At 41.5% G+C, this 27,756-nt stretch overlaps 1 protein-coding gene across 14 annotated transcripts in view; it reads right to left on the minus strand.

Moving 5' to 3' along the window:
- Positions 1-3,592: 3,592 nt before the first annotated feature.
- Positions 3,593-27,756, minus strand: part of ARVCF (ARVCF delta catenin family member) — a 272,311-nt gene continuing 248,147 nt past the window's right edge. For 13 of the 14 annotated variants that reach the window (XM_032199308.1, XM_032199311.1, XM_032199310.1 and 10 more), the window contains 9 exons: positions 23,029-23,156; positions 21,899-22,049; positions 20,329-20,521; positions 19,099-19,210; positions 18,403-18,493; positions 17,192-17,245; positions 13,014-13,105; positions 10,340-10,453; positions 3,593-8,964 (listed from right to left, as the gene is read on the minus strand). In XM_032199308.1, the coding sequence (XP_032055199.1) occupies positions 10,352-10,453; positions 13,014-13,105; positions 17,192-17,245; positions 18,403-18,493; positions 19,099-19,210; positions 20,329-20,521; positions 21,899-22,049; positions 23,029-23,156 (923 nt within the window). In that variant the 3' untranslated portion in view covers positions 3,593-8,964; positions 10,340-10,351. The remainder of the gene's footprint in view (positions 8,965-10,339; positions 10,454-13,013; positions 13,106-17,191; positions 17,246-18,402; positions 18,494-19,098; positions 19,211-20,328; positions 20,522-21,898; positions 22,050-23,028; positions 23,157-27,756) is intronic. The other variant, XM_032199312.1, reaches the window with a different exon arrangement.

Genomic DNA, 27,756 nt, shown 5'->3' on the forward strand with positions numbered 1-27,756 from the left:
CTCCACATTATAAAAGAAAAATGTAACAGCCTATGGTGACACAGTTCAAAAGTGGACCAGGAAAACCACGGTGACCCAGCTGGCTTGTAACATGTGCATTTCACAGGGATAAGAGAAGACATTATCAGGGTTTCTTTAACAATTTAAACTCAGTCACAGTTGGGAAAGACAAGATTTTCTATGCAGGATTGGACCATACAGAAGCAGCCTCTCACGATTCTGTTGTGCTGCTAAGGAGCAGTCTTTGTGTCCTGACACCTCTATTTTATTTCACATTGTAAAACAAATCAATGATTTATTCTGTAAGCTTGCTTAGCACCTGGTCCTCTTCGTATTCATGGTCAACTCAATGTCACTGAGATTCCAAACAACTTTTGTAAAATTTGCAGAGAAGAAAATCTTCAAGCCCACTTGGCATACACAAGTTTCTAGAGCACAGTGGAAACTCCGGATACTTGCAGGTGACCAGATTTTTTTTCTGTGCATCTAAGGCCATGTCTCCAAAGAGCTCTCCTTCATTTCTCGCTTGACACACCTTTGCACCCGAACAGACACTCTTGCCATAGCAGGGCACTTACCACATACTAGTGAACAAACCAGTCTCACAGATGCACATTGAAGGATGCCTAAGTATGGGTAGACTTTCTGCACTTTACAAGAGAGGATCAGAAAAATAAATTTCTACTGCTAGTTAATACCATTATGTGTGGCCAAAATTAATGAGACACCATCAGGAAAATGAGGAATGGAGGAAACCTACAGAGTTGGGTATTTCAAAAGATGCATTAGTGAATAATGAATGTGCAATATATATGCAAATGTAACAGCCGCCTTGTAGCATAAAAAAGGTTTCTCCCACGTGACAAGATGTAAAAATAAACACAGCGTACGTATCATCAGATTATTTACAAAATTCCACATGCAAGACAAATCTTTCTGCTTGACAACACTTCTGAAATGCTCTTAATTATCAGTGGCAAGGGATGAAAAGGAAAAACCCTGACTGTTTGGATGATTGGCAATTACAAAAAAGGCTTTTGGTCAGTTGAGTAAATGTGATCTTGAGTCACTGACATAAAAATTAGAGATCTCCCAGGAAGAAGGGTTACTTTTTAAAATAAAGTCATGCTTTGAATTCTATGAGAAGCAAAAGGCAATGGATCTTCTAATTCAAATATATTCTGAAAACCTACTAAGTGTTACTGCAGTATCAACCTATTTCAATTAGAAGACACAACCTGTTCTTGCATAACCCAGGGATGGAACAGGGCACCTGGAAGTACGTAAAACAAAGACTGCTAAGAGCGTACCATTGATAGAAAGCACCCAATTGAAAAATCTCTCCTCGAACAACAACACAGCCTTCAACCCATTCTTGTAACTCACGTCACAAATGATTGATCCCACCAAACACTGTTAATTAAGATTTATTAGCCAAGTGACAGCTACTCTCTAGGCAGTCTTAGGGATTCAAGCAACACATGAAAGTGAAGTATGATTTCTGCCACAGCCTCTGTTACCTCAAAGGTACAGGATGTTTTTTAAAATGTCTTTTTAAAACTGATTCTTTATTCTAGTACACCAGGGAGGTGGAGGATTCAAGAGGAAGTCAAACCTACCCCTAGTCCCTTTAGCTTTCTACTTTAATACCAAAATGAGTGTAACAGCACCCATCTAGCAGTCCTTACAGAGGAAATAACTCACCAGAGTAAACAGCAGAGTAAACAGCAGCCGTATGTTTGTGTAGGGTCTACTGCTTTCTCCCAATGGTACCAGGAAGTGAAAGCACCCCACTGAAATATTTTGAGCAGTGAGTCATAAACATCAGATGCAGTGAAGCGAACATAGAGAAATCCCTGCAAGAGCAGCAAGAGGTGACCGAGATCAGACCTCTCCCAACAGAGATGGCACCACAGGGCTGTGATGTGTGCTTGTTTGGTTGATTTGAGCCATCAATTAAGAATCAGTAAATAAAGTATCATGAGTAACAGCTTACTGTTTGCTTTGCACACATACTAAACATACTAAAAGCATGTTAGTGTCTTTTCCTCTGCAGCTCAGCTGATGGTCTAATTGTAACACAACAACTTCCCATTTTAACAAATCCCCAACGGCCATCCTGTACCACACCGAGATTCTGCCACTGCTGTGCTTTAATAACACAGAGATGACACTGGGGAAGGAAGCAGTGATGACAGGATGTTCCCCTAAGACACTGCTAAAACCTGAAACAGACGAGGACTGTGGTATTTCTTGCCCGTTGTTACCAGGTCAACCTTTCACCCGCAGGACTCACTGCTTCCATTTACCCAACCTGTGATAAGCTGGAAACGAAATCACTTTGACAGCTATAAAAGGTCAGTTGGAGAAACAACGTACTTGTTTTATCTCAGTATCTTACCTATAACATCTGCTATTCATTGCCATATTAGTGCACCCACAAAGAAAAAAATCAGATTCCTCATTGCAGTAGAACACCAGTGGTGATACCTAGGAGGAAGGCTAAGCTCAGGAGTCCACATCTTACCACCAACACTTGTGAAAACAGATCCTCCAGCTGCAAGAACACAACCTGTAGGTGACTTGACAAAACTCCTGGGGATGCACTCAGGATATCTGAAATAAGGAGGGAAGGCAAGCTGAAGACGACCTTCCCAGTGCTGTCAGCAAGCATCCACAAGTAAATGGAACCTTACAGTCCTGTGAATGAATAGCACAAGCAGGCATTAACTTATGGCAAACTCTAGTGGCCAGCAGTGATTTGACTACCTTTAAATCACAGAAAATCTGACCTCCACTCTAAGACCTTGCACAACACTTACGTCAAGATTTACAGGGCTTTGTCATGATTCACAAAGGTGTATCAGTGAGCATGGTATGTTCAGGTGATCAGTCTCACTACGAGAGGCAGTCCTCAGGATAATCACCCAGAAAAGATTTGTCAGTAACTGGCTGTTTCTTGAAGTACATGTCTGACTTTTCAGTATCGGGATTTTTTTCCCCAGCGTGGCAACAAAAGTAAATTACTTGGCACATCCCTGAAATAACAATTTCTCATCTTAACCAAATCGCATACATAGCTATGACAAACTTAAAAATCTTCTGTTATTCTTTTACAGTTATATTTGTGAGAGTACTTGCAGACATTTCAGAGATGCGAGATCTTTGTAAACTTACACAAATTTTACAACAAAATTGGAAAAGGTTAATAGCTTCTCAAAATGAAAAACCATCAGCAAGTTAGGCTTGTGGTCCTAGATGTGCAGTCCTCCGAACAGTGACAGAGATTTCTTTCTCATAGAAATGTGCTTATACATTAAAAAGGAAAAAAAAAACCATGACCTAGAGTCCAAGGCCCTTACAGGACTTTTTGCTACTACTCCACCAAATGGCAATGAATCAAAAATTTTCAGCTGTACTAGTTTAAAGGATATTCCAATTGCCCTCATTACCACTGACCTATTACTAACACAGAGTGCCGACCTCAGCTAGTGTTGAATAATTCCCTGCCACAGAAAACTGCTGTTGCAAAGCCAAAGAATATTTGAGATACCTGATTGTAACAAAAAGATAACCAATGGCACATGTATTCTTTCCAGGCATGGTTTATTGAAAACACACCAAATTGTTATCCTACATACCTGGTTTCTAACAAGCATTCTACTTGTCTGCATTATGGAAAGATCCTATAATAATAATACATTCTGTCACGGTAACATTTGTTCTATGAAAAGCATAATCCACTTTTTTTTTTTTTTTTTCCTCTCCATACTGGTAAAATCAAACCATTCTAAGTGTTTCAGTTTATAGTACAGTGTAAATACAATGCAAAACCCCACCAGTCTAAACTACAGAGAGAATGTTGAGTAGTATTACAGAAAACACATCGTTCATTTGTTTTTTATTCTCCTACCATGAAAATTTTAAGGCACATGATAGTTACAAACACATTAGCTACTAATTACCAGTAAGCTTCTTAGTCTAGTTACTTCGCTTTTCTGAACAGTAAGAACCAGGTTGGCAGGCCTTGTAGTATCTGCACTATCTTCCTCCTCACCTTGCAATTGGACCTAACATCCTACCCTGATGTAAAACGAGACAGAATAAAAGAGATTTGTAACACCTTTCCCTTTAAATGCACTAGATTAGTTACTGTACCAATAAATCTGAGAATTTCTCTGTCGAAGAAAAACCAGATTTTAGGGGCATCAAAATAAACAAACTTGGCGAGAAACTATGCCTATATAAACACTTCCAAAAGCTGTGAGAGCAGGATCCAGCCCCGACAGCACAAAACTGCTGTCTGAACCTATTGGCACACTATAGTTTTCACTGAGTGGGCAGTTAGCAGAAGAGACTATAATCAGTCTCTAATGCGCCCGTTTGGCTTCTGAAGCTTTGCTTACCCTAAGGGTTTAAGATGTTCCTCTCTCACAGGTAGCTGAACCTGTAAGCTCAACTTTAAGGCAAGTAGCAGATGGAAACTCACCACCTTCAAGCTCACAAAACTGCTGTAGGAGTGAAAACTGCTTTGCCCAGCATAAACCATGCATGCTGGAAAGCGTCTCTGAAAACTACTCCTCAGAATTGGCAAGAACTTCCTGACTGACTCTAACAAGCCACCCCGCCTTCTTGATGCATCACTTACAGCAAGTCAGGTCCTAGTCCCAAAGTTAATCCCTTTTATGATGTCTTGGCAAAGGGGACATGATTTACTTTCCTGATGCACACATCTGCAAGTCTGAGTGCACAAGAGAAGAACTAAGATAGGCAGGTGTTTTGCCCATAGGACATGGAAGATCGGGACCTCTGGCTGCACAAACCGTTCCCTGGGGAGCATTTCAAGCTGGCAACACATCTTTGATTTGTCAAGTTACACTTTGGCTAAATTGCTATTTAGCTCTAAGACAGAAACAAAATGTTCTAAAGCCTTGCCTTTGTGCTGGATTCTGCACGGGCAGACCAACCTGGGAAGCTGTAAGCACAAACACAATTGCTATGTGTTAGCAGCCAAACTCGATGCTTCTCCAGGGGAGTCTTAACACATAATGGCCCCATCAGCATTAAATGATTTTGTTGTTTTTGATTATCTGTTCTTAACCTCCACAGTTCAGTGAATATACCTGGGAGACGTGCAAGCCACCTCCCTGGCATGAAAGTTCTGCAGTTATTATTTGCCATCAGACATCTCTCCCCACCCCTGTGTTATCTCAGCCCTCACTGGGCCATCAAATCTCTTCCTCCTCTTTATTAGGAGTCTTGCAACGTCATCTTTTCCTTCCACAACCACCCCTCATACTAGAATTTCTTCAGGTAGAAATCTCTTCTACCCCATCCCTTTGCAGGCAGATTGCCTCCAGTTTTCACAGTGGAGCCAACAGAAAAAGAGGAGGTCACATTCCTGAGCCCTAAAAAGCGCTGCCTACCTTTTAGCAGGAGGCTCTAGACCCTACTGCAGCTTTAGTCACACACACTGCCACTTTCCCTTCTTAACATACAGTCCCTGCTGCCAAAATAAACTCAACAATTACTGGTTTATTTACCCACATTCCAGAACAGCTCAAACGGCCCAGTCACACTCACATCAACAAGGGGAGAGGTAAGGGCAGGCAGGGGCACACATCCCACCAGCGCCTTCCAGAAGTGAGCTTGTTGCCACAGATAACAAGGGCATCGGATAAATCACCAGACCTGGTTTGGCGTATCTTGCTACAGATTTTGGCTGGTGAGCTGATCGTACAAGGTGATCGTCTCATATGCAAGTCACCCCTAGTCCGTTTACCTTCCTCAACATCCAAACAACAGTTTGGTGAGAAGAGAAAAACACAGTAATGTAAATGACGGGTTCTTGGTTATTGCTACATACCTTGGAATCATTCATTACTGTAAGGCATGGGAAGGGTAAGGGTAAGACGTGATTCCCAGGGGAAGTCTTGGCACATGGATTTGGTATTTCACCTCTTGGTACACTATCCTCTGCTTTCCTGTTGCAGTAAACCTTGTTGTCAACTCTCAAGAACCCTGGCTGCCAAGAACACTTATCCTAGGGAAAAGAAAGAAGAACAGTTTGCTACAATGACCCTGGGCAGCCAATTCCATCTCACCTGATAGGGAAGTTTGTTTGCTTATCACGAGATGCAGTATAAATATGAAATGCACTTGGGGGGGAGGTAAGGGGTGGGAAGGGAGGTGCGGGGGTTGGATAGGGTCTGAATTTGCTCCTTCTCCTCCGTGTTTGGCTCACTAGTGACAGAGCCCAGAGTAGATTCCCAACCAGATGTTGAATGTCCCAGTAGTGCCCCACTGAGAGCCACGTGCTATCTGGGACAGGAGGTCATGGACACCATCAGCCCCTAGTCATGTCACTTCCCCCTTCCTGCGGTTTTCTATTAACCTCTTGCTGGCTTTGAAATATTTGTACAACCACTAAATCACAAAGTCTTAGCAGAGACTCCTTTCAACAGTCAGGTCTTTATTTTAAGTGAACTTTTGCTCAGACTCCTTTGGTAAATATATGGTTTGAAGTAGATCAGGGACAGACTGACAGCATGGCCCTTCTCTTACACTGTTCTAATTAGCTACAAAGCAGGTTCCATTGCTAATTACTGAACGTTTTTAAAAAAATCCTTTCATATACAAAAAGAATACACCAAATACATAACCAAAAGTGATATAAAACGTTTCTGTGTAGCTTGGTTAAAAGGGTCTCCGCGTATTGGCAGAACAAGTATGAAAAGAGCACCATTGATATAATTAATATACAGTCAGACTATGTTTCTGGTTTCATTGCCACACTTTATGTCTACACACAGAGAGACACTGCCCCTGACACAAATGCAGATAATCACAGACGCATCTCTTTGTTTCCCTTGATCTGCTAAGCATCTTTGGTCCAAGAGGACTCTCATGCAGGTGACCCTCCCCCCCCATCTTTGCTATCTTAATTTGCTCCAAGCGACTTCACCTTCCCTAGGATCCCGAAGTGACCACTGTAATGTACGTAGAAGATGAGGGTCAAAAGGGAGGGGGCCGAAGGAGCACGTGTGTCATCCAAATCACTGACAGCTTCTGGCATCAGTCTTTTTCCCTGAATCAACAAATGCTTCCCTCTCCTGCAAACTACTTTACACGGTTTTGTTAACCTATCCTCTGCACAACAATATATATATATAGATATATAGATTTTTTTTATTTATATATATGTATTCATGTCAAATTTTTAATATACTCAAGAAGATACAAAGCTCTTGGTACTTGTTTTTTTTTTTTTTCTTTTTTTTTTTACAAAAGCTTCAGACGTTTACTATTACAGTAATATTTTGGGTGATGCAAGGTTGTTGAATATTTCTCCTTTTTAATTACAAAGGAAACAGCAGGCACTGAAAACCCCAAATGATGTTTGCTAGGTTCAAAAATGTGCTTTCCAGTCGCACCATTTTTAGGAGCTTGTTGAGAATTAAGTGTGGCATACAAGAACAGTGGCAACTGAACAAAACCAGCAAAAGTTCTCTGATGCTACTAGTGAGACACTTGGTTCTTACTCTCTTCTGCTGCCCTCCCTTGACCAATGCCTGGAGAAAAATCAGTGATCTGAAGTCACTTAGTTCGTTGTATTACCAGATGTGGTATATGCAGCGTATGTTCTCATGAGGTAAAAATTCCTCCCTGTCCAGAGCATGCCATGGCATCTAAGAGGAGAACTTTTGCACATGGATGATTTTCATACCAACTAAAATATGTAATCTCAAAACAAAACCAAAGGAACACAGAAATCATGGTGACTTAAAAAACGCCAAACCAGTTCCCTTTGCGACATTTTTCATCAGGATCCACAGCCCAAAGCAAACATGGATCCAACAGTGATAAATTTACCATTAAATGTAAGTGGTAGACCCATCTAAAACTTATAGCATGTTCAAAATAATCCTGAAAAGAAGCTCCTATTTCTTCCAACCTGTTAAGAGCTATGGCAAAAGAAACTGTTAATTGTTATCAATGCAACATTTAAAATGTATAAGCTCCTTACTGCAACCTTTGAGAGCAAGAAAATAAAAAGTCAGCCAACTCCACTTCTCAGCATAGATTTCTGAACCGGGGACACTGAAACCTTCAATGAACTGTTTTCCGCATGTGGAAATAAAAACAGAGCCATTACAGAATTCAAAAGGCAGAAGTATCGTACACCAGATTATAACAATAATATAGCACTGTGATTGATATAGCTTACTCTAAAAGCAGATTATACAGCTTGCATCAATTTTGTTATCTACTCTCCAGTTCCTTTGACCAGCATTTAATAGTTTTTGTTCTGTATTTTCTCTCTTCATTGAAATTCAATAAATCCAACTCAACATTCCTGCACTTCCTGTGGAAATAATGAAGAAAACCTCAACATTTTTCAAAAACTCTTAAAAAATGTTAGATTTCACAGTTCAAATAAATCCCCCCCCCCAGAAAAAATAAAACAAAACAATGAGACCCAAAGCAGAAAAGTGCTATTATCTTCATGACTACGCCTATGATATTATTTCAAATATTCTGCAGTTTCTCTTTCCCTTGTGAAGCTGTCCTCTTTGCTGCTGCATGACCTTCATTTCTCATACTCGACACCATCCGCACGTAAGAGTCACCTAAGAGTGCAGGCAGCTAGATGGAAGCTTGGATTCTCTGTTCTTGCGTGCTTTCTTCTTGCAGGAGTGGGAGGGAGAGGGGAGGCGGCTATGTCTGGTGGGAATAGAACTGATTTAAAAAGCAAATCATCTCGCTGTAAGGCATGGTGCTCTGGGGTTGGCAATGGCAGTCAGTTGTGTTTTCTCCCCCCATCCTCTTAGAATCTGCAGCCTTGTCAGTGATGCAGCGCCCTCCAGATCTGAATGGCAGTGGTGACTGATGAGATCCTCTGTGTCAATTCAATCTTTTTTTTTCCTCCCCCTCAATTAAAAAAAATGTGGTTGGACTCTAGCCCTGCAAAATAAAGTCAGAACTGATTAATACCAACAAGTAACATGACATCGGTGATCTCCATCACCCAGTGGTAGAACAATAGCTGGAAATGCCAATCTATCCCCAGTATATGTGTTTGGTGAAGGGTATGACTGGGAGAAAACGAGCACAGATTTTGTTTGTCAAAGTTCCACCCATACACCTTCACTGCTAAGAGGAACGACACAGATACAGCAGCATACAGGCACTACACACAGATTTGGCTGGGCCCACAAGGCTGAGCACACAGTGCTGACCAGCTGCGGGAGGCCAGCAGTGCTGGGTCTGCTCCTAGCTGCACGAGGGTACCTGGTGGTGTTGCAAAACTGCTCTGGCCAGCTGCTTCCAGCCCAGGAACAGAAACAAGATGCAAATACACAGCACCTTTACTAGACTCTTCAAAGAAGAAGGGGGGGGGGACACGCCAGCAGCAAAGTCCCAGAACATACTTGCAGTAATGCAAGTTATTTCCACGTACAGTTGCGGGGGTGGATGATGCTTCGTGTTTTGGAATTTAGGCCTTAAAGGCCTGCTTGTCCACTCTGTTGGGAAAGTTGCCCAGTGCCTTATGAACTGTCACTTTGGTATTCCTTTAGTGATAGCCAGGGGCACAAAACCTGCTGCTCCAAACGGAGCACTGCATCTCCACAGACAGTGGTGGAAGGTACCAGAGCACAGGGCTGCCGAGCAAGACAGGGGGAGACAGATGAGCAGCGGCAGGAGTAAAGAAGGGCTACTGACATTACAGAGGAACTGGGCACATGGCGAAGGCAGAGGGCTAGAAAGTGACAGAAAGGTGCCCTTTTTAATAACAACAATAAAAGAAAGAATGAGGAAGTGGGAGTTGTGGCTAAGTGATTCTTGTGTAACCAAAATCATCTCCCCTCACAAAGTCCACTGTACAGGCAGCAGCTTTCTGGCAGGTGGGCAGGGCTGTGTAATTCATGGGAACCTCAGGGGACATCCATGAACAGTCAAGGATAGTTTTCCTTAAGTCTCAGGCTAGTCCTTATAATGAGTCTGGAGGGGAAAAATGGTTGGAATCAGGAACACACTATTCAAATTCACTCCCATGGCCTAACAAGGAGAAATTATTCATGTTTCAGCTGACAACCAATCATTCAAGATACTAATTTGCTGTCTGGTTATTTGACAGGTTATTTTTTAATCAAACAGTGGTGTTTGATTGCATTTCATTGAAGACATGCTGAATAATATAAACACCGCTTTTTCAAATGCATTATCATTTGTCTGAAAGGACCCAGTTAGCAGTTAGCCATGAAGAGATTCCACAGTGATACAGATCATGCACGAGACAAGTTAATCACTAGCACCAATTACCATTGAAATAACCTACCATGCATGCAAATTAGACCCAAGAGTCAACAGGCTGGGGTTTAATGTCACGGGCATCCACCAGATTCACCGAAGCCCTGTTACTCCTGTTAATGTTTTTCCTATTTGTGTCATTCTGCAGCACAGGGTGAGGAGTTAAAGGCAAAACAGAGCGGATTAATCAAACAAAACCACCAAACAAGTCAGCTCAAAGGAGCACAAGGGAAAATTAGTGGTAGAGAAAGAAACAAGATCAGCAAAGGCACAATACCGAAAAGAGCACTTGCAGCAGCCAAAAGGCTGCACTTCCCTGCCATTATTATTCACAATTCTTGGTCACTCTTGAGCCTCAGAGCCATGGTTATTGAACAGTTCACAAGCCAGAAGACCCCACAGATGTATTTCTCTTTCACAGGATAGGAAGAAGGAAGAGTAGCAGCTGCTCAGGCTTTGCTCTAACTGAGAACACACCAGTGCAGACCCTTGAGGCACACAACAGGCTGAATTCAGGCTATCCTTTATCCTTAAAACCTGGAGGCAGTACAGACTGTGTGTGGCAGGCACATCGCTGAGGTGAAATATTTTTTTTATTCCTTTCTTATGAAAGCAAAGCAGCTGCTCCCTGGAGCTCTGGGTTGTACTTCACCTCAGACATACACTGGGAGTTTGGGCTGAATTACACAATTTTGAGGATTGTGTTAAACCACTTTCATGAAACGAGTGGCAAATAACACAAGCATTTGCTACTTCTTCCTTAGCCTATTTTCTTTATAAATACATTTTCTGTCAAGCTTCTATTGATCAAAATTCTTATGTCGCTTAGTGCATCCACTCTCACTGCATCCTTATAATACAATGGAACTGTGATGAGGGGACTAGAAAGTCCATACTGCTAGCACTGGTTCAAGCTGGGCTCTCTCTTGCCACTTCCGAGTAATGCTGGAGCAGGGAGGCATGCTGCATGCCTTTAGTAATCAGCTCAGTTGTATCAGCTCCAAAAAACAATTGAAAGAGCACAACCACTTCCAAGGGGAGTGGAGAGATTTTGTTCCTCTTGTCTTCACTACACTTTGTCAAGCAGAAATGCATTGGGAAAGTTTAAGCAGAAACGTTATTGCTAGTGGATTCCTTTAATAGGTGTCACCATACGTCTACACGTATCAACGGAGCTGCAAGGTGACTAAATGGGAAAACTGTAGTGGCTGTTCTCTTGCAAAAAGCTTTTTTGGTGTCAGAGGCCTCCTAAACAATACACAGCCATAATCTTCACTTATTTCTAGAACTGGCCAAAGGAGAAAAGTGAGCTAGCAGCTGAAGCAAACAGGCCAGTGTTTCGTATCAGCCACATTACTCTAGGGCATTCACTTGCTGATTCAAAACAGGAAGCCCTGGTTGGCACTGTGGAGTTGTCACGAGACAATTAGTGATTATATTAAAAAAGCTAACTGGGCAGCCTCCAACAAGGTGCAGTTACAACCAGAACTGGCAAATGGTAAAAGGGTGATCTGTGCTTAAAAGAAGTGCATCTGGGTTTAAACCTTTCTCCAGGGTATACCTTCAGAGGAAAGGAGGACACAGCAGGTAATGCATAAGCAGGCAAGTTAGCACAGGCAGACTGATACAGCAGGACCTCTTCCTAAATCTATGGAAAGATTTTTCTCCAAATCACATTTTTATTTCCTTTGTTCAATGTAGTGTGTTTTCCTTTCAATCGACTGAAGTTTGTTTCCACTGAACCCAAATCACCTGGATTTACAGATATTATCAGCAATGTGCTGAAGGTTAGTAAGGACAGCTCTCTACAGACTAACTGCAGTGTTTCCTGTCATGGATTCCTGGTTCACTGAAGGAACACCCCCCCTCAGGAATGACCTACCCAGGAGAAAATACAAGCTAGTTTTGAGGCCAGGGAGAAGTGATGGCCACAGCATTGTTAAAAGCATTAAGCAGCTTTTAAAATAAACAAATCTACTGAAAAGGCATAGCAATGCAACAGAAATTAAACAGAACCCAATAAGCGACATTTGCACACAATGCAAAAGGCTCTGTGAAGCTGTGAAGGTTTTTTTCTTTTTTTTTTTTTTCCACCAACTAGAAGGTTGTCTAAATTTTGTTTTTCGAAGACAACACTCCTAAGTATGCACATCTCTCCCTCCCTCTCCATCTTTTTGGCCCATGCCCAATGTCTACTGTCAGGACCCTGAGTGTTGGTGAAACGAATGCTGTTCACCACCCTGCTCTACTCAGACACACAAATTCACACGTACTTCTCGTGGTGAAAACAATAAAGCAGTGTGATGGTTTGCAGGGGCTATTCTCGGAATAAAGTCTGAACACAGTTATTCACTTTAGAGCTAGGGAATGCTGCCTGCACAAAAGTGAAAAACAAATGCCTCCTATTTTTATAGCCTCATCCCTTTACCAATAACCAATTAACCAATTACCTGCATTTTCTCCTGCAATGGAAAACAGCTTTTTGGTTTTATTTCTAGTTATCCAATTGCTGAATTATAAAATGGTGCCTTTAACTTAACATCAAACAAGCAAAAAAAAACAACACACACATACACAGACACACAAAAAAACAACCTTAAAAGTCCCCTTGTAATTAACTACTATGTATTTCTTGTGGGGGACACCAGGCTCTGTTTCTTTTAAAGGGACTAACTAGCATTCAGCAGTAAGAGGAATCTCACTTTTAAAGGTTCTTTCTCTGAGGCATCTCCTGTGTTATCAGTGGTCTTGTACTTGCGCTCCTTGTCCCGATGATCAATGGTGGAGTACCCATCTGAGGAGAAATAATATGACAGTCGGGCATGAAACACTACTAAGAGCAGAAACAGAGCTGATGCTAGCAGTATTCAGCAAAGAAACAGGGGAAAATAAACTATCAACACCCAAAGATGCTGGCAGCCCACTTTTCACACGTGCTTCAGCTCTGAAATTTTATTTTTACCAGCTTAAAACAGAAAAGCCTTTTTTTTTTTTTTTAATATCACTGCCAGATGCTGGCATTCATTAGCAAGCAGCACTGTTTTCATCCCAGTCTGCTGCAGTTTTGTAGCGTGCCCAAGGAAAGCAGCAAGTTGTCATCTCACGCCCTGTGGCTAATGAGCTCCAAATTCAGCTCAAATCTTGTGTTCCTTGCTTAGCAGCCTGATTAATTGGCTGTGTTCATTCTCTGAATGCTCTGCAGCATGTTCCCACTCTTCCTGAGCCTGACTGCAACCAGGACATAACAGTAATTTGGAACAGTCCCTTTCAGAGCACTGAGAAAAGGAGACTGTCAAGTTGGAAGAAATCTTGATGCGAATCCTGCTGTGCTAGGACTGTCTTTCATTACAAAGTAGCACCTGTTGGTGCTTTTTCTCCTGACAACTAAAAACAATATTAAAGTGCAATTAACACACAGAGGAAAAGTGTGAGAGGGTATTATGAAGACCCAGCTCTAATTATTTCCTAACCTCTGCTTTGAATCAGTCCACCAATGCAATCTTAATTTATTTTCCTGATGCACCAAATTTCCTTCATTATCAGTAACAAATAGATCCTGTCCTGCTCTGCTTTTGCAGCATTGTAATATGGAGTAAAAACAATCACAGCTCCCCATAGGCTTTTGTTTTCCTTTATGTAATTGAGGGATCGTTAGTGTTTTCATGTTCTGATGAACTAGGTTCTTAGAATACCACTAAAATGTTTTTACAAAGCTACCAGAATGCTCATCTCTTGGTGTATTACTTGCCTGAAAAAGGTCATTAAAAAAAAAATAAATCAAGTTTTTTGTGGGGCTTCCTTGTCAGAAAGAGGCTTCACCTGCCCGCATGACAGAAGTGCATGCAGCTACCATGACTTGCACCAGTCACAGCACCAGGTCCTGAACGGTGTCTGTGCTGGTCACAGTCAGTTTGAAATGAGCTCAAGTTTTCCTACATGTCTCATGGATCAAAGTGCACACAGACCTGCAAGAAGCACCTGAGGTAATGTATATTTTTGACATTACAGATAGTAGAAGACTACTTTCCCATGCTGCCTAAAAATAATTAAGGAATTAGAGTTACACATGCATTATGCAGATTTTAAAGCATAAAAATCAGTGCTACACAGAACTTCACTTACAGTTATATACTGACAACAAAGACAGCTAACACACTTGGCTATTCCTTTTGAACAAAGAAGAAGAAACCCAAACCCTTCCAGTTGCATCCAGTCACCCAGCCAGCATGTGTGGAGGAACACGTGACCAATAATTAAAATGACTGGCATGAATGTTGCTAGTAAGTCAGCTACTACAGATTGGTCATTCATTTAGGAGTAAATAGTTCACGTATGTCTGTTTAAGTGATGGAAACATCCTGACTCCCAACAATGCAAACTCTGAACTGAGAGGTTGCTCTTTGCAGTCAGATATTAATTATACTCCCTGTGATGTACCAGATCACTTTGCCTTTCTGTACTGCTATCATGGTTGATCCCAACAAATTTTTAAATGAACTGCTAAGATGCAGAGGGAAACCTTTAACCCACCCCCAGAAAGCAATAGCTACTGAGGTAAAGTATGGCAGCTGTAATACACCCCAGTGAGCAAGGTCAGAATAAGGGATATGTAATCACACACACACACAAAAAAAAGCACAACAGTCTCTTAATACTACTAAAAACAAATAGTCAAGAACTTTGTTTTTCATATCCAAATTCCACGATATTTTGCAGTTCATACTGTAAACCCATTGTTGTGTGGCCTGCATGCTGATGGTGCCACACACATCAGCAGTAATGGATTGTGTGTTTCTGAAAACCAAGCTCTGTGCTACAATTCTGTCAAGATATGCAGTGGCAGAGATAGGAAGTTCATGTTTTCACCTAATAAAATGAGATAAAAAATAAAAAATATCTTGAAGGAGGCTGCATCAGAGAAGTAATACCTAAGGGCCTCAAGGTCCAGCGCTCTCCAATGAAACTAGTGAGCACTGCTTCTCCCAGGAATCAGATTAATTCCAAATAAGTTAACAGAATTACCTCTGTTTCTGTGGCACGAAGGAGACCTATGCTGATCCTACTGTTCCACAGTATCAATGCATTTTTCTGAGTTAATACAATGCGGTTTATAGACAAGTTATATTTGGCAGCAGAGGCACTTCTCGTTCTTGGCTTTTTTATTCTTGTCTCAACTTTCTCCTTGTTGTCTTCTGTATTGCTTTACTGAATATCTGCCATTCATTCTGCAGTGACATTTTTATGTCATCACAAATGACACAACCGAATGCATGCTGAATGCGAGTCCATCTATGCCCTCACACAGCTCTCAACTTTTAAAGATCAAACCTCTACACCCATCATAAAGAAGAAGAAAGAAGAAGTTATGCCTAAAGAGAGGTGCATCTGAACTTTGTGTCTCTGTTTTGAACAGTTCTGAAATCTCAAATGCTCTCGTCTGAATGACTGTAGGTTAATTACGGCACAGATACAGTTTTAGAGAACCAAGAAAATTTGGCATACAGCTTTGAGATCACAGTTCTGCTGCTTCTCCAGACAGCTCAGGGTCACAGCCACCCCAAGGCAGCACTGTGACAATATACATTGATGATCTTCAGATTACCGTGCACAGAGTCACTTGTCTGGAGCTGATACAGTCTGACAGACCTGAGGTATCTGTGTGCTGGGCTGTCTACCGCATCCCACAGTAACTCATAATACACGCTTTTTCCATCGCTCAGGACAACCAAACTCTGCCCAGGCTCTCCAACAATAGGAAACTGACTGGCCCAGTACTGATGGGGAACAAATTCTTCTGCCTCCCTTGCCACACTAATAGCAAATTAATTTCATTTACAGAGAAGGATGAGTCCATGGCATTGGAAACAAGCTGAGATCACAACAGCATGTTACTTCTTGCAGTCTTGAAAAAGAGGAAACATGGGTTAGCAGTAAAGCCACAGGCTCGAAGAGAGCTGAACCATAACAAAAAGAGGCAATATAAGAGCAGCAGGAAGATGGTCGCATTCTGGAACAAGCCTGGTCTTCCACAATGCAGGGGAGGAGGATGAACACCCTGGCTGGAAGGGCCCAGCTGAACAGATGGGTACCTTTAACACGTGCACAGCATGGAAACCCACTGAATTCTGTAGTGACACAAGATGGTTTTTCTTGCTACAAATAGCAGTATAGAAAACTTTGATTTGGAGGCATTCATATAAGCATTTAAATACAAATACTATCAACTAAAAGAACTAAAGCAAATTCCTAAGAACATAGAGCACCTTTACCTACCTAAGTAAAGAAAAAAAAACAAACACCACCACTCTACAAGTTGTAAACTGCAAAGTTTATCAGTCTGAAAGCATTCAGTTGACAGCAGTTGTCTGTTCTCTGGCTGGAGAAAAATACATGCACACTTAAGATGCAGGTAAATAAAAGGCAGAGCCCAGAGCATTGTATGTACTAACATTTTTGTTATTACCTATAGAAAACAAAGGCAGAATGGATTTAAGTGTCATGCTGAAGTAAATTTACAGCTTCTTCCTTCTGCATCTCCAGGTTTACAGATGTGTAAGCCTGGAGATGCAGAAGGAATATGGAATATGGAATGCAGCTGCTTCAACAGCCAGGAGCTAGAATGAAAGCTAGGACAAGACTTCTCCATTCTATGCTTAAAGTAGTGGAGAAATTGGTGTGTACACAATAGGTGTACTTAAAAGAAAAAGAAGGAAAGAAAAAAAGTGAAAGTGACCAATCTTTTGTAAGGTAATGTTCTGTTTTTAAATGTCAGCTTTATCCATTTGAAAGAGTATCACCCAGAGAAATAGCTGAACTTTCCTGTGAGTGACAGTGTGCTCTACTGAAACAGACAGAGGGTTTGATCTATGACTGAATTTACCTGGGCCAAGTTCATCCATAGGTATCATATCACGACTCCCAGCCTTCTCGTTATCTATAAAACAGAAACATTGAAACTACCTGAGTTACATTTGTTTTTTCTCAACACCTGGTACTTGTATATAAGTCACAGAACAGAGAAGTCCATAAAGTGCTGAATAGTCTTTTACAGTAAGCCTGCAATCAACTGCTATCCATTCAGAAAGGTAAGTTTGATTTAAGCTCTCCAGACAGCACACGTAACCCTTATTTTCTGCTTTGGCACTGCACTACAGAGCTCCCTCTCTCCACGTGGTAACAGAAACACCATTTCTGCTGTGGACTACCTACCATTTAACAAGCTTCTCTCTGAGTCACAGGAACAAATCAAGCAGCCTGCTGAGCCAACAGAAAGCTAACCCACAAAGAAAATAAAAAGTTTACAATCCATTTGCAGATCTGACCATAGTCATTCTCTGTCTGTATAATCTGCCAAATTTGATCAAACAGACAGAAGGTGGCAGGACAGTGTTTGTATTTTTCTTTGCAGTAATCTGCAGTTAAACAGGGTTAAGTGCAATATGATACACTATCATAGGGAGACTACAGATTTCTGAAAAGAAATTTAGATATCTGAGTATTAGAAACCAGAACTAGACTCAGAGACAAAGCAGTCACAATGAATCTACAGCTGAAGCTTTATACACCAGTGTTGGTACAGCTGTGTCAGACCTGATAAACAAACAGCAGTTAGATTTAACTAGCGTTTGGATAAACCATCTCAAATGAAAAAACTTGCACAGTAGAGGAAGAAGCATTGCCAAAGCAGCCACATTTATTTAGAAAGGAAAAATTCTAGTACCAAGATTCCAAGCCCACTGCCTGGCTGAAAGCGAGATTTACTAATATATAACGTGGTCAAAAAAGCTGTTCTCCCCTATATTCCATTTCACATTTATCCAAAATTCTCCTAAGAAGACTTAACTGATTATGTTGTTTTCTCAACTTGTATGCAATATCAGTAGCGTGCATTTCACAGGGGAAGGAATACTACCTATATCCAGCTAATAGGACTGCCCATTTTGTGACTGCGGAGTAAAAAAGCAGCACATAAATAAAATATGTTTACCCCCTTACTCCTTGCCCTCCTTTTCACTTCTATAACAGATGTGGCACATTCAGCAAGCAAGCAAGCAAAGCACAATACAAAAAGTGATAATGAGCAGAGCTGACCTTGACTTTTATCCACCAGAGGCAAAGTGCTGTCGTCATAGGCAGACCTGCCAGCAGTACCCTTGGAACCCTTCGGAGTTGTAGAAACAGACTGCAAGACAAAAAACACACAAATATGAAATTGCCACTCTGGGAAATTGAACTAGAAAAAAATCACCTAACCAACAGTATGGAATAAGATCATGGAACACTGCTAGGTCCCACTTCTGTTGATCATATGGCAGTGGAGTATTTTTTTTTAAATTATTTTCATATAGATTTGTTGTTGGATTTATTTATTTATTCTTGCATTATCTACAAGGCTCCATTGTTGGTCTGTAAAAGGAGCTCAGCCTTTTCACAAAGGAAGGTGAGGAAGCTGCACTTCAAGAACAGGTATATGCCCTATGCTGCTAAATAAAAATAAAACATTTCAAAGGAGAAAAGACATGCTAATTCTTGAGTAAAGCATGGGCATTTGACCTATGCAAGGTGGCACACTTCCAAAAACTAAAAAGCTGCATTTCTCAGACCACTGAAAAACCTACTCAGCAAGTATATATGGATGATGTTATGACTGGATAGATTACCGTATATTGTTTTATCACCTAGAGGAACAGAATCAAAGCCTGCAAAATCTACCTGACATTAGTATTAGACTAACTTAGGACGCATTCCACTTGGGTATTTCTATAACCTAAGACCCAGCATCTTTACCTGGAAGTGTGATTTGTTCCACCCATCCTTCTGCAAGGCATTTCGTAGTTCTTTGTAACTCCAGATCATCTGAAGAACGTGAGATGCTGCTTTTGTTTCTCTAGGAGACTGGCTGATTTGCAAAACAAAATTAGAATGTCAAATATCAAGCAACATAAGTCTATTCACGTCTACCTCTTTGTACCGAAACAAGATCCTGGTACCTAGTACTTCACAGAGCTGTGCTTAGAGTCTATGAGTTATAGAATGTATGTGAAATCATTTAGTGACTTCTTCACATATATGGGTATTTGTTGAGAAAAAGAGAAATCCAACAAGTCATAAATTCTGCAGATCTCTGTTTTCTCAACACTGCATTCCTAGGCAAGCACTGAGGCCAGGATGACCCTTTTGTTCTGTATTTGCCATTAACAGAAAATAGATGGATTCCAATTCTACCTGGATGTATTTAGAGAACACCCTTCCCCGTTCCCCCAAGTGTTCTGAGCTGCTTTTCAAACCTTCACATCAACTTATATATATATACCTCACAACTTGATGAGGTTGCTTTACCTTACAAAGCAATTTGAGTTAGTACAATATAAGTAAATTTTAATCCCCAAATTAATTTCCAGCCATTCCTTACTAAGGCGGTACACAAGCAAGCTCTATAAAATAATACAGGGCTAGATATTTGGCTTTCTTGTTTCATAAAAATACAACCCAGCAAAGGCTTCAGTTACTCTCCCAAAAACTTCCTGAATATGTTTCGAAAAAATGAGCTTGTGTCTAACTTGGCTAAACAAACTTTTCTGTAAAGGAGTCAGAACAGTTTTTCAACAATATCACACAGAGAAAGATTGTCACTTTGAATTAACACTACCAGCCCCTTGGCCAGAATAATTACTGAATATCATTAACCATTTTATTTAAAAGGAGCAGATTCCATCACTGGCACTCCTGGAAAAGAATGCTGCCATGTTCTAACATGTCCTGTCCTAACGTAGCAGAAACTTTCACCCAATTCACTTTTTGTGTGTGTGTGTGTGTGTGTGTGTGTGTGTGTGTGTGTGTGTGTCACAAACCTATTAAAGGTATGATTTTATGTTGTGTATATATTGATTGCTTTAGCTACACTTAGGAAAGGCTAGGATGCTTAAATACTTCTGCAAAGCAAACCACTGCTGTTCATAGTAACATTTTCAGGTTCGCAGTGAGTTCTTGTGCACTTTGCTTTCAACTGTCACTTACCTTGACTTGCTGATAGCTACCAGCTTCTGAATGCCCTGTGTCTGGATCAGAGACCTTGCATTTTCTGAGCTGTCAGTAATGATTTCATGGATCGTATTCAACACCGCAACCACTGTATCCTCTTCCAGGTTCTTTGCGGATCTCTGCTGCCTGCTGGGCAAATTTCTTACCAGCTCACCCATGGCATAACTACCTAGATAAGGGGAAGAGATACCATTACTCAGCCTTAATAATCATTTCAGCTTCCCATCCTGAATGATAAAGTTCAAGGGTGCTTGCCAGATCAAAAAACTTCATAATGCAAGTGTTTTGAACCTCAAGACTGTAACTTAACAGTGTATTTATCATTCATTATTTCAAGGTGATTGAGAGTTGATATCCAAGACAAACTCCTCCATCATGAATGTTAAAAGGTAGTGAGGAGAAAAAATGCAGTTTTTATTGGGATTTTTACAGCCAGCATCTATCATACTTTGCAGTGCCTGAGGCAAAAAGCATCCGGTAGCTGCTGCTAATGCCACATCTTCATGCTAATACACGCACACGGTTTACTCAACTTAGCCTTGTAATAGGCCTTCTGGGGCAAGGTGTGCAGCCATGCATTTATTAACCTTCATCCAACAAAGGTAAAAGTATTTCTTCCTGGGTCCAGATAGCCTTCACATTGTATGGTACTGGAGAAAAAACAGGGAGCCAGGAGTTTATCACTCCCAGGTGTTGGTTTCTGCCATTTGCCTAGCTACATCTTTGAACTATTAAAAGAGAAACTTGATGTATTAAGGCAGGATTCCATGTTGCCATCAGCTTGGAATGATGGCCCTAAATACGTCCCAAATATTTCCTTGCCTAACAAGGTCACAGTTTAAACATATATTAATTAAACATATAGAGGCATCCAGAGGAAAACTCAGCTCACAGATGAATCTTTCTGAAAAAATAAAATAAAATAAAAAAATGCATATTTACTCCACTGGATAGGAGTTAGTGAGCACTGCACAAGAACTAATTTGAAGGAGACTATCTCAATGGTAAGTTGTTTGGTATCCAGCTTCTACAGCAACTACCACACAGAAGGATGAGGGGGGAGGGAGAACACAAGAAAAAAAAAAAAGGGAGGGGACAACTTTAGAGCCCACTGCAATTCCCCAGGCAAGCTCAGCACACCAAGCGCAAGGCTGCCGCTCTATCTTTAATAGCAGACCTGAGGAACAACACATCTGTAACCACCATATGCAGCCAGGCGCACGTGCCATGTCAGCTGGAGCTAAGGAGGAGACAAGCAGCCTCTTAACCCACCCAGTCCTCTGCACAGCTACACACACACTCCCCTCTCCTGCAAAACTCCACATCTACTTTTAATCCTGAGTTAGAAACCTCCCTTAAGCCATGGCCTGTTTGAATGGGCTGGAAATACATTCTGATTTGACAACTCTTCACTTGGTGGCTACAGAGAGTAATGAGCACTGATGGAAACTGCATGCAAAATGAGCCCTCAAACTGACCAAAAAAACCATGAGATCTCTCAAGGGTATCCAAGATCCCAGCCTGGTAAGAAAAGTTCAGAAAATACCTATAAGATCTTTATTGCGGCGATCCATTGAAAGATTCCTCAGAGCAATTGACACAGCCCTTACAACCTTGTCGGAGTCCGACTGGAGCAGCTCCACAAGCACTGGTAAGCCTCTCTCCTTCCGCACTGTTGCACGGATGTACGTGGACCACTGATCAGAACACACAAGGAAAAAGAAACAACACAAAGCATTGTGAGTTCACATACCCACCCTTGCCTTGCCTCTGGCATTTCTTTCAGTGCTGTAATTCATTATTTTTTGAAATACAAAGACTAGCTAGGAGGTATCGTGCTGATGTATCTACAATTTTAATGCATCATTCAGATTCGTCGAGCACCAAGAAGAAAGGATGTGGAAGTTCACCTTGCAACTTCGCAAGCTGATGGAGAAAGAGAACAGAAATAGAAAGAAGGAGTATCATCCACTAGCATCTGTTCTGTAAACATCTCAGTGTGAAAACACATCCCTCTGGATTAGGAAAAAGAGGTCATTTGGAGGGAATGGCAAAACATCCGAAGCATGCTATCTTCCCCCACCTCCACTTTCATACTTTTACTCTTTTTCATGGTTGATTTTAAAATAAACTGTATTGAAGACAGCTGCAAAGTGTCCCCCTCCTGATCTTCAGGCTGCTGCTCAGTCCCACTTAGCTATAGGGCTCTAGAAGTGATCAGGCATGATCACTTCTAGTTTGAGAACTGCCTGATTAGCACTAGGGATGGCTCAGAGAGAAAAAAAAAAAAAAAAAAAAAAAAAGCAGAGGACACTTTGGAGTACATTTTCTGAGCAATCTGACAATCCAATGAATTCAGTATTCACAACACAAACATCTAACAACAAGCTTTTCTGAAGGGATGTGGCAACGGTTAAGTGGTTTAAGTAGTAAAGCCAGCTCATGGTTAAATTGTCATGAGCTAAGTGACACTATGTAAACACCATCTGTCCAGAAGTTGCAAAGCATCTTAAGTGGACAAATAAAATGGAAATAATTTCTTCAGGGTTCCCACCTCCCTCCTTTTTAAAGGACACATAAATGTACAAGGTTACAGTGCACTTGCAATGGATGTAGCTTTGTTCTTTGCTTGCACAAAAGAAATAAAAGAGACTAAAGAGAAGAGTCTGCACTCACCGTCCAGTTGCCAGCACTGAGGTTCTGCAAAGCCCCTGCTGCAGCTTCCAGAGTGTTGAAGTTCTGGCTTTCGGTGAGGATGGAGAGGTACAGGCGGACCACGTCTGGCTGGTACAGTAATTCAAAGCCTGCAGGTGAGGAAGAGGAGAATGGAAGCAAGAGAAGCAGAGAAGGCACGTATGAATGAACATGTAACTTATTTATTTAATCATAGAAGAGAACAGCCACGAGAAAGATATGCCACAAAAAGAAAGGCTTCTGCCATGTCCATGATGTTTTACCCATGCTTGTTGAAAGCAGTGCACGTGGGAACTCATCTACAGGACATTCAGCTACGCTGAAGGTCCCTTGGCTCGTCTTTGGGTGGACAATTGTTTCTGAAACCTGTGCTGTGCTATATGCCTGTCTATCAGGTAATAGCAAGGTGACAAGGGACAATGACTGTCTGCTACAATTCTTACTTTGCATCTGTAGCCTGGGATGCAAACTTGCACTCCTGTTTTCATTCAAATTATCTCAGTTTCACAGTCACCAACAACAGGGCCAAAGAGAGCAAGCTCCAATCCCATCACCCACCCCCTTCTCACAACTCCTACGCAAGGAAAGGAAGATGCAAGATGTCAGAATGACGAGAATCCCCAGTTGGAATGGGCAGGGAGAAATGCTGACTCTCATTCAAATATTAGGTAAAGAAATACACCAGCATCAACATACATAACATCAATACAAGGCTGCAACAGACATGTCTTAACAAAGTATCCCTAGTGTCACTGCATCGGCTTTGCAATGTAAGCTCGTCAGGAATGGGAGCTACTCCCAGCTCTGCCATTTCCTTTTGCGATGCTGAGTAACTGACAGGAGCATCCGTGTCTTAATTTCCTCATCTCAAAGGATTAGGATTTATCCATCTACCCCAGTAAAAAGGGGCCCTGCTTTCGGCAAGGACACATCATTAGTAGAAAGTTGTTGCACATTTTGAAGCGATTTTATCTATCTTTCTTCACTAGGTGTGGCACCACACTGCACTGATGAGGGAAGAGTATGTGAGCATCCCATTAGAGCGCTTGCCAGACAAACAAGATCAAGGAGATCACGGTGCTGTTCAGATTGTCAACAACAAATTAATCCCCCTAAAAATGTTTTGTTGAGTACAGGAAAGCACAAACAACCTACGGTCAAAAAAGACACATCTACAGTGACTGCAGCTGGAAGGTGCTTCCTGGATTGATGACTTTTGGAGAGTTTGTGATAAGCAGGCATTATCTATGAAAACATTTCTGGAAAAAAAAGGACGTTGTGAAAAAAAGCATGAAGGTATGAATGAGGTGGGTAAGGAAGCGTGAAGCTTGCCTGCTAGTAGAAGAACTAAAACTAAGGTATTTGTAGACACAAAAAGAATGTTTTTGCATTAACAAGATGCTGTCCCAGAAGCGTAGCATAATTCAAAGCAAGTTTTCCACTAGCAAGACAAGAAACCTACAAACACAAATAAATCACTTCCTCTCTTCAGCACTCTCTTCTAAATCAGCCATCTCTCATATACATATTTTTCAGCACATATCACAAATTATCATATTTCAGACATCTCAAATCAAACTGAAAACTGAACAATGCTCCCCTATCAAATGGATATCTTGTCAGAATTTTCCTTTTAAAAATCGTCTGTTGCTAAGAAGGATAAAAAGGCCTTCTGAAATGAAAGCCTTACATTTTGTCTGTTTTTCCCTGGTTTTCATGGTAGTTACAGCTGTGGGACCGCGCAAGCCAAGATCTCAGAACTCTAAACCATGTGTACTGCTAACCATAAACTCAAGGCCATGTCACCCCCTCTTGATATACAGGGCTCATTTATCCCACTGGAAACACACTTCATCTGCCAGGGGTTTCTTTGCCCCATACCAGAAAAGTGATCTATGCACGAGGATCCCTGAGCTCCGGTGTGTGGTCTCACACTCTCCCGGCTCAGCTTCCTCACTCACACTTCCATTCTTTTTAATCTACTGGATAGTTAACCTGCTCCACGTCTGAGGCTGGTTTTAATGCCACCATTTGCTTGTTACATGACACCTACAGCTATGTGCAAGCTGCAACAGGTGGCAATCCCCAAAGGCATCCTGCCAATCCATACCACTTATTTTCCTCTTCTCCAGTGTCCTCTCCTCGCCCTGGGATCATTGCCCCCTATATTGAATGCTGAGAAAAACTGTAGTTACTTAATACATGAAGCACGAACAGTTGTATAGCTCTTCTCCATTCCTTGAATAAGTTTGTGATTATCTGACTCCAGTATGACCTTCATATCCCCTTTCTCCTCTGCCACTTCACAAGGTGAATTGGCAATCTAAGAACTCCTCAAGAAAAAGCAGTGCTGCCTGAGCAGTGTGTAGTATTACTTTCCGGAACACTAATACTTAAAAAATCTCTTCAGATAGCTTACTGGAATTTGGAAACTTATCTTTCAAGGAAGCTTTGCTGAAACACAAATCAGATAAGCAAAAAGCTGAAGGTAGGTTAATTAACAGAATATTCATACAGAACATTTAGCGCATCTGTATTTGAGTTCAGAACTGTGTGTGACTGTGAACAGAAGGCAGTTCTGCAGTCCTCTTCTGATGGCTTCATTTTAAATTGCCTAGTCATAATTGCAGCACACTTGGAAACATCCCCACAAGTTCACCCTCTTCTGTGATTTCAGCGCAGTCTACAATTTGCCCTTTCTGTCAGCCTGTCTGTTCCTTTTTGGCTGGACTTTGGCTGGATTCCTTCTTCCTTCTCAGCACCTCCCTGGGTTTGAATACTCGGATGCACACAGAAGCAATAACCCTCTCACCTCCGCTTACCTCCTGCAGTTCGAGCTGCATTCCAGTCACGCACCCCCCACCTGCCTGCTGTCATTACTTCTCTTCATGCATGAAAGCCTCTCCTTTTTCCTACTTACCAATGTAAGAGCATCTCAGAAACGTCTCCGTGTCTCCCACCTTCTCTGTTCAATAAAACTCGGAATTTCTTCCACCAACTGCCAGTACATTTTTGCTTTGGGGCATAATCTCTTAGCCAGCTTGGTGGATGACTCCCACTTCATTCCACACAGCCCCATTTTCCATCTACCTTTCTGCCTCTGCTCCATTAACACCTGTTTCAAAAGGAGTTAGCAAGTGCTATGCACCATAGATGAGATGCTGTCCTCCATCATGTCATTGCCCCAGCTGGGGGCTCCACACCTGCTGCGCACTTCCAGCACTGCAACACTTCTGCGTAAGTCTGCCTATGCCCGAAAAATGCAGGAATTACTAAACCAAAGTATTAGGAATGCCCCTCATGGATAGCTGCTCATTAGCAGAGATGAGAACCTAACAGCAAGAAACTTGCTCCTGCACCGGAGGGTTTTTCCCTCACTGACGACAAGCTGACACTTCCCATAAGCATTACAGTCCCTTAAAAAGAAACAAACAAGTTTTGTCTTTTTCTCCATCTGTCTCCTGTCCTAATGAGTCCAGCTCTGCTATTTATAGAATGCAATTTATCTGAATTATTATACGTTCCCTTCCAGCGTTGTGTGGAGGCCTTGCACATTTTCCACGAAGCGCTTCAAGCACGTTCCTGGGAAGCACAGCTGGTCTCACCTCCATTAAGCACCTGCTTCTCTTCTAAACTGATTTCCTTAATTTCAGGATCATCTTAATTATTTTTTCAGGTAATGCCGCTTTTGTGCAATATATGGCTAATTGCTTATGTCCATCTTTTAAATGGAAAAGAGAAAAGAGGGTCATTAGCAATAGGTAATATATCAAATGAGAAAAAACACCCACTGTTTTTCTTTTCCTTTAAAAACTGTTGCAATTACAGCCCAGATTCAGCACTGCCTTTTAAAAAGATAATTTCTCCCAGATTAAATGAGCCTTTTTCCAGAGGTTATAGATTTGTGCTGAGCTGCAATCTACACTTGGGAATAAGCCATTTATTGCTCACACACACATCTGCAAAATGCAAAGCAAACAATTTGGCTCTACGAGCTTTTCCCTTTTAGAGAAGCAGAAAATGCCCTGGACACTGATGTCATTGTGAGTGTCAGACATTTGACAGCATCTACACATTCCCCCCAACCACTGGCATGAATGTTTATACAAAGAAAGATCTTGCACATTAGACTATCTTCACCAACATGCTGTGGTTGCAAATTTCAGAAAAAAGGAAGATGAGCTTCTTTCCACCCAAGTTGCTCAAGACTGGCAATGGGATTAGCTTGGTGTGAAGTTCACCCCACCAAATGCTGCCAAGTGAATTATCCTTTATTCACCCACAGAACAGTAAGAGCATAGACAGCAATTTCAATCCTGCATGGAAAAGACCTGAGGAATTAAGTGAATAGCCATCTTGATCCATTCAGCGTTCAGTGTGCTGAGAATGATGCAGCACTTTGTGGATCATCTCATCCACAAACTTATTTGCTTTCATCTTGGCAGTGATGATACCATGCCTATACTTAGCTACATTCTGGCAATAACACACATTATTGCACCAGGTGCCTCTCTCTGATATACCAGATTAATCCCAGATTCAGACATCTCTCTTTGGAGCAAGGTGGCCAAATCAAATTCCCTTTCCCGCTCACATCATTTAGGATTTATTATCACCCTACAGGCATGGGAAATTATATACATGCACACATTGGTCAGATTAGAGTCCTATTGCTAGAGCAGACATGCTGCTTTATTTCTATTTTGACAA

Source organism: Aythya fuligula, chromosome 17 (assembly GCF_009819795.1).
Source record: "Aythya fuligula isolate bAytFul2 chromosome 17, bAytFul2.pri, whole genome shotgun sequence".
In the NCBI taxonomy this organism is placed as follows: Eukaryota; Metazoa; Chordata; class Aves; order Anseriformes; family Anatidae; genus Aythya; species Aythya fuligula.